The sequence below is a fragment of the Sceloporus undulatus genome, chromosome 5, assembly GCF_019175285.1.
Source record: "Sceloporus undulatus isolate JIND9_A2432 ecotype Alabama chromosome 5, SceUnd_v1.1, whole genome shotgun sequence".
NCBI lineage: Eukaryota > Metazoa > Chordata > Lepidosauria > Squamata > Phrynosomatidae > Sceloporus > Sceloporus undulatus.
This window is the reverse complement of record NC_056526.1, coordinates 67,120,099-67,131,899: the sequence shown is the minus strand read 5'-3', so window position 1 is coordinate 67,131,899 and position 11,801 is coordinate 67,120,099. Positions and strand designations below refer to the sequence as shown.

The 11,801-nt window shown below is 38.2% G+C and overlaps 1 protein-coding gene across 2 annotated transcripts; it reads right to left on the bottom strand.

The window, feature by feature from the left end:
• Window positions 1–936: 936 nt before the first annotated feature.
• Window positions 937–11,490, bottom strand: LSMEM1 (leucine rich single-pass membrane protein 1). Of its 2 annotated transcripts, none has more exons than XM_042467417.1 (4): window positions 10,831–11,490; window positions 6,805–6,930; window positions 2,701–2,838; window positions 937–1,192 (listed from the first exon to the last, which is right to left on the bottom strand). In XM_042467417.1, the coding sequence occupies exons 2-4, from the start codon at window positions 6,926–6,928 to the stop codon at window positions 1,005–1,007; spliced, it is 450 nt and encodes a 149-aa protein (XP_042323351.1). In that variant the 5' UTR covers window positions 6,929–6,930; window positions 10,831–11,490; the 3' UTR covers window positions 937–1,004. The 2 variants fall into 2 exon arrangements, with proteins under 2 accessions (XP_042323351.1, XP_042323350.1); XM_042467416.1 differs by having other exon boundaries at window positions 2,701–2,841; window positions 10,831–11,485.
• Between the last annotated feature and the right edge of the window lie 311 nt (window positions 11,491–11,801).

Here is an 11,801-nt window from a genome sequence, read left to right as displayed (position 1 = left end):
CACCCAGTCATGTTTGAATGCACATAACTATGTCACCTGGATATAGTGTGAGCATTCTAGTGGTGTGTCCACTCAGGCCATTGAGTGTGAGCATGTGAACATGACATATTAATAGGAAGTATTAATTAGAACACTTTCATGATAGGAATGCTCTCCAGATGTAGGATTACAATCTACTACAACTTGTATAATCCTTGGCATTCATCCATGCTGAGTAATGCTGATGGAGTTGGGAGTCAAAGAACATCTGTAGGATCACAAATTCCTTTCCTGCCTAAAAGAGTTTAATTTTGGTCTACATGTTTTGCACTAATTAGACCTTATTTACCTTACAGAGGATAACATCCCCTGGGTTTTTGCTCACTTTGGCTTTCTGGGGAAGGAAGCACCCAACTATTATTCTAATCATATGTTGAAGTGAATTATTATGTGCTATGAAAGCTCTGATTGCTTACTCTTCAATAGCATGCTTCTGAAATGTAAATGGAGTCTTCCCCTGGATTTGAAGTCTTCTGTAAAAAATGGACCTTCCATTTGCAAAATTAGGGTCCAAGCCTTTATATTGTTCAATTGCTAATGATGTTCAGCTACTAATATATACAGCCTTAAAGAAAGCTGATGCTACTTCTTCAGTTTTCTATTTATACTGCACTAGAACATGTACTATGATACAATATGCTGAACCTTCTGCATGTAACGAGACGCACCACCTCCAAATCAAATGTGTGTATCAAGCTCATCTGTTCATCTGTCAGCACCCATAAAAATGATCAAGAACCTAGAAACTGTGGAAAACTAGATACAAGTCTGTCAGTATAAATTCTACATGATAGTGTTCAGCGAGCTGTTTCTCTAAGCTTCTCTTAAGAGTTGTGGAGCATAAGGAATTATGAATAAAAGGCCATGTTACATAGAACTTGTCTGAAACTAAAAGAGTAAACAGAATTGTTTTTATTACACAGAGTGACCCACCACCCTGAGGCTTTCAGCTCAGCATTTATCAGTCAATATCCTGGAAGATCATGACTTGGTTGTCTTGTTTGCACTGTGCTAATATTTTCTATATTCTCCATCAATTCAGTCTGGTTGAGGTACTGTAAAATCATATCATGAAATTTCTTAAGGTCTTCAATGCTCTTCCTTTCTAATACTATTTTTCTTGAAACTTCATCCATCTTATCTCCAGTGTGAACTACAAAAGAAAGGGGGGGTTAATGTTTTAGACTTTATTAGCCTTATGGAATGAAACACAACCCACACTACAGCATATTCGATAACCAGGATTGGTCCTGTCAGCTTTGTTCTTTCAGTAAATGGTTTTAGGATTCCTGGCACAGAAATTTCTGCAGGTTTGAATAGCCTTTTTTAGTTGTTTGATGTGAGTTTTCCCCCACCAACTGCCACCATCAACAAAACTTCTACTGGATCTATTTCTATTATGTCTCCAAAACCAAATTTTATTATGACCAAGGATGGGTGCGAACAGAAAAATAAATAAAATATTGATCACTAAGGCAGAACAGTTCTCAGGAACCAATCCTGATTCAGTAACTTCAGGACAATGTCCTGCTTTGTTACTTTCATAGCCATCCGTGCTTTTCTCGAGTATATTTTGGTATCATTTTCAATAGGAGAGATTTTCAATAAAATGTGTAAGGTTTTTTTCTACATTCAGGACATGGCTACTACATGACCATTTAAATTATTTTTTATTAAACATATAAGATTGGCTACATAAAATAACACTGAAACCCAAAACTGATAAATTCCCTCACTGTAGTCTCAAAGAGCTTTATCACTCTACAAAAGAAAGCCAAAATGGAGCTGGAGAGTAACGCCTTTCTGTGTGCATGACAGTGTTCTTCTTGTGTGAAACGAGTCTTTTGTCTAGCTGGAAAATTTTGTTTGACAAAAGACCTGCTTTGATGACTGTCTCCCAAGAAAAGAGAACTGAAGTGCTACCAACAACATGGGAAAGGTATGGCGAAAAGCACTATTCTTTGGCTTTCTTTTCCGGTATGATAAGGCTCATAAAATTGATCAACATATCCTAGTCTTTCTTAAAGTTAACCAGAGACTTCTCTTTGATTCACATTGTCAATTTGTCATTTCAGCAAGCTTATGTATCTTCACCAACCAATCTTCTTGTGTTGGAATAACATATTCTTTACAATTACATGATCCTTTAAAGAGATCTAAATTCCCCTCCTTCTCACATACAGAATTTAAAATTTAGAAGCAAACTTCTAGTCAGTTACATAAACTGCACTTGTTCATACATTCATTCTTTACTTGGCATTCCTCGGGAGAAAAAGACAGAGACTGTGATGGAGGAGCTGAGAAAGGTGAGAGAATATGTTTGAGGAATAGCATATCCAAGCCAAACAGCATTTCCAGAACACTATAGGAAAAGGTAATCAAATTGCATTACCCAGGTCTCTTTTCATATGAATCACCTGTACCTTTGTGCCAGCTGGGAAATAAGCCAATGTTGAATTAGCTCCTTCGCTCCTTCCAGAGCTCTTTACTAAAGGACTTTGTTTATGATGTGTATTGTTTGTTCATTGATGGTTTTATCAAATGTGCCATATATCAAAAATAAGAGCATGTTGCAAAACATATATAATACCATTAAATTCCAGCCACAACTCTCATTGCAGTCAATATCATAAGCACTAAAAAACAAAAGCCCTCACTTACCTATTAAGATTATTACAAAAGAAACAAGTGCCAGGCTGACAATTAAAGTAATGATAGATGTGACGAAGAACCAGCTTTGGCATCTCAGGCTGTTTTGCATCATCAAACATCCAGTGCTCTCTGTATTCTCTTCCCAGACTGCTGTGAAGAAAAGAAGAAGAAACAGAAGAAGACTAGGAAACCCCAAGATGATAAGAGGAAAGTATTTAAGACAATTATCATGGCAAAGTATTTCTGGTTCTAAGAAGAGAATAGTGCAAAGCATTCATGACCTGAATGTACTAAATCTATCTATCCCCTTTCCTCCCAGTAGCACACAGCAACTGTTTCACACACACACACCCCAAAAAGAAAAGAAAACCACCAAATCTCAAGGCATTGAGTTTATTAAACTGCACTACCATAAGTTGGAAACAACTCGAAGGCACAAAATAACAACAACAAAAACCACTGGTGCTGCTTCTGAGACACATGAAGTAGGCACTGCTGGCATGGGCTTTCAGGCACAGTAAGCTATCAGTAGAATACTGAATAAACGTCTCTTCTCTGCTCTGCTTAATGAACAGTTTCCACTGAGTGAGCTAGCTGTGAGTATTTGATTAAGAGATTGTAATCTTTGGCAAGGAGCCCCACCAAGCTGGGTTTTTTTTTTCCAGGCTTTAATGTTCTTTACCAAAATGGAAATGCAATTTAGTCACAGTGGGCCTTTGGTATTCACTAGGATTTGATTCCAGGTCCTCCCCATGGATACCAAAATCAGTGGATGCTCAAGCCCCCATTAAATTCTGTGGCATATAATAAAATGGTGTCCATTATACAAAATGACACAATCAAGGTATTTTTTTGGAATTTTTATATATATATTTAAATATTTTCAAACTGTGGGTGGTTGAATCCATGGATAAGGAATCTGTGGATCTGGGGTGCTGACTATACTACCAAAATCAATTATGAACTACAAGTTTAATTCTCATATTTCTTTCTTTTTTTAGCACAAAGTCCTGAAAGGGCTAATCAGGTTATTTAAAATTATTCACATGAAATGATAAACTGATGACTTGAAGACAGGTATCCTTCGCCCCTGCCTCCCCTAAATGTTTTGTAATTTAGAAATCTGACCACAGATTCCTTGGTAAACAGCTGTCAGCTATAAAGAGTTCATCTGACTGTTAGAGGGCAACAACATTCCTCTCTATGGATGACTTTCTGAAACCACATACTAGACACCAAAAGTCTAGTGTGTAGATCTCTAAAGTCAAAATACTGGAAAACAAATTGCTCTAAATTACAGCCCTTTAAACTTTCCCAGACTGAACTGGCCCGCAAACTTTGCTGTTAAAAATGAATTACTGTACTGAAAGACAGTAGTAACTCCAAATTGGACTGAGAGGCTACAAATAATGCATTCCCCTGTCAATCTCTTATATATTAATAAACAGCTCCCACATAATTACAGGCCACAGCCAGTGTCATCACATGGACAAATGCTTACTTTGGATGAAACCCTCCCAGTTTTTTTAAAAAAAGCAAGCACCCAGTGCTAGGCAGCCACTATTTTAAATTCTCACAATACCCAAGAGCAATTCTATGTTGGGGACATTCAGGGAAAATCAAGCGCCAGATACTGTGCATCAATCAAAGGAACACTATCAAGTAAATTCACTAAGGTACCCTCATAGGCATAGGAGGGATCCTTGAGTAAAGGCCAACACACATTGTGGCTGTTGGGATAGTAGGTGTGTTACCTATGTGCTCTCTCACACACACATCACAAGCATGCACACATAATGTCTCACAGCACCAGGATTGGATTAAGACAGGCTAGGGCTCTAAACTGTGTCAAGTATAAGAGACCTCTACCATCATAAAAAGAGTAGTGATAATGTCTGCATTAGAATAGTTTCTTTTTTCTTTATCCTCTACCTTTTTTATCAGTTACATCAAATGTTAAATGTAGGGGTTTGATATATATATATATATATATATATATATATATGGGGAGGTCATGTCTAAATGCCCATCATAACCTAAACTAGAGGTTAGAATTTAGCATATACATAAAATCTGGCTCAACGACTCGGAGCCTCCCCAACAATCCTGTCAATATGATCAGTAATAAACTGGTCTGTAAATTGGGTGGGATGGGCAGCCTTCAGTCTAATGCTCTATCTGTATAATTTGTCGAGTTTAGAACACACCACAGGATTCTGTATGTGTTCAAGCAACAGAATGTAGAACATTGCCAGGAAAGTATAATTTCCAAAGAGCTTTGAGAAGACAGCAAGGGAGTTGGGGTTAGACAGCTAAAAATAATCTTGTTGCCATGTGTACGTTAGAGACAAATATACATGATAATAAAATTAGGACAGAGTATTTGACAAACATACATGGTATGAAGGAAATGTTGACTTGTCAAAAGAATATCATGTTCAGGTGAGTACACCCTCAACCAAAAAAGCAATTTGCCCCTCCTGTTTAAGACTAGACACTCACTATAAATTCTGGTAAGAACTGGATTACTATAGTCTTACTAAGATTGTTAAGGGCATGGTGTGAAGGCACATGAAGAATTCTGCAGCCACCTTGCTGAAGACAACCATCAATGCATTATCTTGTCTGATTTCAGAAGCTAAGCAGGTTCAGGCCTGGTTAGTATTTGAATCACTGGGGATCTTCAAATAGAGCTAGGGGAGACTTGCTAGTCTCTGCCCCTTATACTGGGTATATGGACTAATGTTTTTATTCAGTATAAGGCAACTTTCCATCCTGTTCTGTCCTATCCTAAGCAGGCCTTGGTGCCTGGATGGGAAGATTCCCAGGAGCCCCTTGTATCTTCTACCCTTTGAGGCTCCATTCAGGAAGAAAGGTGGGCTATCGACTAAATAAGCAATAAATAGGTAATAAACATGCATTTACTTCTCTGTGGACATGCATAAGACTGTGCTGTATCCAATCCAAATATTTCGGGATCAAAAACAGCAGCGAGAATATTAGAGAAAGGAAAAGATACACATTAATGGAAGCTAGTGGGAAAGGCACAGTATTTACAGCTTTAAAAGCAGCCAGCGGGTCAGTAGTTAGCCAGCTTTTAAAGATATACAACTTTTAGAATAGCAGTTCCTGTGTGTAAGTCATGATAATTGTTATCCAGGTGAGTAACATGAAACAGAATGAAACAGAAAACAGATTGTTTATACCTTTAACAGTTACTCAGAAGAAGGCTTTTTGGCTGCTACACTTCTTATGCCTGCAAGACTGGCATTTGTCAGACTGCAGCTGCTAAAATTCTTTCTTCTTCAGTGGAACTTAGGCTATGTCACATGCTCCATCTTCTGTTGCAGGGTTCACCCTTTCCAGTTGCAAAATGAGTATGTGTGCAAGCATTTTTTTTAATTAATCAAAAATTAATCAAAGTTTAAAAGGTCAGATGGATTTAAGGTACTTTATACATATGCATACACATCTTTGGAAGATATTAATATCTGTTAGTGTAATAGTTCAAAGCACTTATTGCTGTGGTTCATAACGTTGCCCTGCACCTATTTTTAAGCAAGAACAGTCATTTACTTTGGGGGCTATTTATTTATTTTGGGAATAATTATTACCTCAGTTACATTTTGCAGGATGAGGCCTGCCCTATGGATGATCTTGAAGGTGCACAGGTGCAATGGTGTTGCTATTTTGAGACCATAGTAGCCAGATAGTTTAGATTGGGGTGGCCAAACTGACACTTTAAAGCAATGTTAAGCCCCTGAGTCCTAGAGGAACCCCTGATCCATGCCACTGGAAAAATCATCACTCAAAAAAGTGGTTTTTTTCCAGCTCTGGAAGCTACTGGAAGCAGCAATTTCCCAGTAAAATGAGGTGTAGAACACTCTCCAAAAAGAGCTAGATATGGACTTCCAGACACTTTGCTACTGATTTTATGCTTTTTAAAAAGGGTTAGTAAAGATGGCAGTGAACTGAAGTTGCCCAGGTTTAGACATACTGGTTAATATCTGGCAACTTTTGTCTATTCTAAACCATTTGCAGAACACAGTTAACTCACTGAATGTCTCAAAATGGCTACGGCATTTGTTGATGAATGTTCCCCAGGATACATACTTGGGTGCTGAGAATGAACGAGACAATGATTTTGCGCGTTTAAGTTGTTTAAGGAATCGACAACATAAAGTCTTCCTTCATCATGAGAATTTTCTGCATCATTTTCAGCAGAACTGTCCATCATACCTATGAGACAACAACGCAGTTACTACTTCTTAAAATAATCTTTGCTTAACTATGGAAGAAAATAAACAACAAAACCATGAGTGAAATGCATATGATTATGCAAAAGCAACCATTTGTCTTCATATTTTGAAAAGACTGGTAGATCAAGTATTATGTGGCAACAAAAAGGACCAGGTTCCTGATTGATATCATCATAATAGTGTGTGTGTATATTAAGTCTCCTGTTGACTTAAGGTGATGTAGTGAAAATTTCATAGGTTCCTCAGTTCCATGACACGTGTCTGCCTTCTTATTGCCCCTGAGAGGCTGGACAAGAGCAGCTTTGCAGCTCAGGCAATGATCTGTATTAGCTGATAACATGTGTTTAAAGACCTTTTTGCTGCTCTTTCCAGTGCTTAGTGATTGCATACCTTGCTGCCATTTACAGGTAAATGATTAAGTCTTTATCATTGTTTGAGTGCTCAAAGGCAGTAAGTAGGACTAACCATGACTAAAATGTAATCTGTAGCTGGTCATTTTAGTCAATTCTCACTCAACCTTTCCTGAAATGTCTACTACCATGTGTATCTCACTATCTCACCTTACTGAACCTTACCTTATGATGTAAGAATTTTGGCAAAGTGTGTGTGTGCGTATGCCATCAAGCCAGCTTATGGCAATCCCATAGTTTCTTAGCAAGAGATACTCATAGATGGTTTTGGCAGTCCCTTGCTCTGAAATATAACCTACAGGACCTGGTGTTCATTGCTGGTCTTCTGTCCAAGAACAAACCAGGGTTGACCCAGCTTAGCTTCCAATATCAAACAGAATCTAGTGCCATTAGAGCTTTAGCAAAGTACAGTACCAATAATCAAAACATGATATTTCATGCTTCTGTCATTACCACATATTTCATTGTATGTGGTAATGACAGAGCCTAAACAGAAAGTGTTTGCAAAAAGAGGTTCCATGTAATACAGAGACTTTGGTGGTAGGCAGTAGAGTAGTGGAGCCAGGGCATCCAAGGTCAAAGCCCAAAGACTTTTTGATGAGCAGGGCCTAGGAACACCCTTCTTTGACTCTCTTAGTTATGCTGAGTTTAGCTACTATCCCTACGCTAACAGGTGGGAAAACATATTGTGTGATGAGCTTTATCTGTGTTGCAGTGCATAGCATTTTGGATTGGCATGGTCATGAGTGGGCAAGATTCAAACCTTTCTAAAAGGCATGCTCCTAGCGATAAACTGTGAAGAAATGTATTTACATATCTATGCAGCCAACATTTTGGGTACTTTTTTTACGCCTCTGCGGCATAGCTACAGGGAAGTCAAAAATGGTTGTGTGCTCATTGTTATGCTGATGGCACTGGTAGCAAACTTCTGTGGTGGGCATAGCTTTGACCTTCAGGAGAGTCTTAAATCTATTAATCCTTACACCTCATACCTTGAAAAATGTGTGTGGGGGGGAATGAAAACAAACTAACGTTACATATGAAAACATAAAGAGGAAACTAAGCAGTGAAATATGGAAGTTGTCATAATGTTATGAGTTTTTCTCTCACCACATTCACTCTCTTTTTATCTTGTTCTGCTGCAATTTATAAATCTTAGCCTTTACCCTTTGGGCAGTTCACCAAGGACATCCTGAAGGACATAAAGACGCCTTGCCAACTGTCCTTCCCTGGCCTTGATTTCTATATCACTCCACACAAATTTCCTGAGTCATTCTTTCCTCAGCACTCACTCTAGCAGGGCCTTCATGATTTTATTATTTATTTAATTTGTTTTATTTATATGCCACCTTTCTTCTGAAGTGGAAGCCAAGGCAGCTCCCAAAAGGAGTAATAAATTAAGCTACTCCCCTTTACAAGATGCATCTGTTACTCACTTCCTCTGCTGAACAATCATTGCAATGCAGGTCACCACTTCAAGCAAATCTACAAATTGCCATTCATTTCCCTTAAAACTTGTTGGAAAGCAGCAGATAGTATGGTAAACCTGTGGATTATGCCATTTCAGCGGAGTTGGAGGTTTAATTACCACATAGACCTCCAAATCCACAGATTTTTTAATCCATGGATTTAAGCATTCATGGCTTGAAAATATTTTAAATATATATGAGGTATACCATTTTACTACCCCATTGTATTTAATTGGGAATTGAGCATCCACTGATTTTGATATCCACACAGGATAACTGGAGCAAACCCTAATGGATACCAAGGACCCACTATACCTAATAATCTGCCCTATCTGGGGAAAATTACCCGTCAAACAGTAGGATTCAGACCTTTCCTTGACATTTATTTTTCCACATGGAAATTATTGTTGTTATTATTAGTTGCAGAACAGCATTGTCATATGACACACTACCTGAAGTGGCACAGTCCAGACACAGACTTACCAAGTGATCCATTGTTTCTGAGAATGAAGCTTAAGAAGGAGAAAAACATTGATCTATTTCTTGTTTTATTTTATTCATTCTGTGTCTTAGTGATCCAAGAAGGTACCTAGAAAATGTGCTGAAATATTGCAATTGTTTGCAGAACTTAATCAATTGTTTATTGAATTCAGCAAAAACTGGAAGATGCTGCAGACTCCTGCTGGTAGCCATCTTTACCTGTAACCTTTAGTAGCATCTCTGTCCGTTCTCATGTTTTTCTGGAATCACCCTCAAACTTGCATTTCTTCTACAAATTAATCTGTTTTTATAATTTAGTTTGACTCTGTATTTAGTGTGTAGAATTCAAGCATGCTTTTACTTGCATAGACAGTGAGCTGATGCACAACAGTATCTTATTTCTCTTGGTGTCAACATCACCATCACAGGCAGGAAGAGAACCTTCTTTGTGGCTGTTCTCAGGTTGTGGAATTACTGTAACTCCCATGGGAAGCTTGTTTGGGCTCCTCTCTTTTCTCTGCTTGTCTCCAGGTGAACACCCAAGCCTTTGAATGTTAACTGTCTGTGGCGAAAGGTCTTTGAGTTGAGGTGTGTCATGTTTGCATTTGTATTTTTATAACTACACTGGGCCCTTGGTATCCACTGGGGCTTGGTTCCAGGACCCCCTGTGGATACCAAAATCCGTGGATGCTCAAGTCCCATTAAATAAAATGACACAGTAAAATGGTGCCCTTATACAAACTGGCAAAAATCAAGGTTTGCTCTTTGAAATGTACATATTTTAAAAAATATTTTCAAGCCATGAGTACTTGAATCCATGGATACAGAAAGCTGACTATATTATATTTTAATTGTCATTCAATGATCATTTATACCTGTCTGTTGCTTGCTTGTTTGCTGGCAGACTTAGTTTTGGGCTCTAGATTATTTGATATTAAAATACAATTCTAAAAAACAGGGATGTGGGGCTGTGGATAGAGAGGAAAACCTCACCCCTAAATAATAAATTTCACCTCCCAATATTCAGGGTCTTTCCTTCTGTTTTTAGTATAACTTCTTTGTGTTTCTTGCTACAGAAATAAGCAGGAAAAACTAGCAAAAGAAGCTTGCAAAGTAACTCAGCTCTAGCAAATGCAATTGGCTTTGACTGACTGGTTTAAGTCTAAAGCACTGTTATGTCCCATTATGCACTTAAGACCTAAGAAGGATTTAAAGAACAAGAAATTATATCCATTTGTTCTTTCCTTCAAGTGTGACTAGTAGATAATGGCAGTATACTTTTAAGAAAAGCCAAGTCACTGATCCTTAACGAATACCTGTACCCCTTTGCTACTGTTTGAGCAGAAACCAGTATCGCTATCGGTTTGGTCACTGGTACATAACTTTATTTCCTTTCATTTGATTTCTTAAAACAAAGGCAGTGGTGACCATAAAAGAGTACTTGCATGCTTCAATTAACCCAAGGGCAAAAAAGAGAATTCTTTATTGATTTGAAGTCATGTGAAGCTGAAAATTACTTACATTTTAGTTAAACTTCTGGTGCAGAACTCCAGCATTATGTTCCAGTAGAAAATATACTGTTTGCTATTCTCCTTGTGTTCTGGAAATCCATTGGAGTGTCTCCACTGAATCCACTAGCTCAGCTCTGAAACAGAGTGTACTTTCCGTCTATATTTAGTACTGTATTCAATTCAGCCAAGTTGTCAGGTTTCACATATTTGGAGAGTAATTTAAAAGATATGAGTTTACCATCTTAATATACTGACTACATTCACATTTGTTTCATGCTCTTCTCCAGTATAAATACTGCTAGCATGTATGTATTCACTACCCCTGTAGAAAATTAAACATTATGTTTATTCATATCCTGTTTATGGGCTTTACAGGATCATCTGGTGGGTCACTGTACAAAGGAAATGCTGAACTAGGAAAGATTTTCTCTGAAGATGCCAGCCACAGATGCTGGCAAAACGTCAGGAAGAAAATCTTCTAGAACATGGCCACATAGCCTGAAAAAAACGCAAAAAACCTAGGAAAGATTTTGGTCAATTAACAAGGGTATCCTTAGATGGAGCGAAGATACTACTTATTATCTAGATCTCAGTTTATTCACTCTTCTGGCCTTTCAGCTATCTTCCTTTCCTAGCTTTTGATTCAAGCAGTGAGAAAAACAAGGCTTGCAGCAGGATATTTTTCTTAGTTTGCCATTTTAGACACAGAGGGACAATCTCTTTGTTTGATTGGTCAGTAAATATGAAATATGGCTTAGAGGTTAAACACCAACTCTGACTGCAAGATTGCCACATTGGCAGTTTGAGACCTAAGTGCCGTGTGATGGAGTCAGCTCCCATCACTAATCCCAGCTTCTGCCAGCCTGGAAGTTCAAAAGCATGTAAAAGTGCAAGTAGATGAATCGGCACCACTTCAGTGGGAAGGTAACAGCGCTCCGCGTGCCTTGGCTTTTAGTCATGGTGGCCCCAACCATGGAGTCG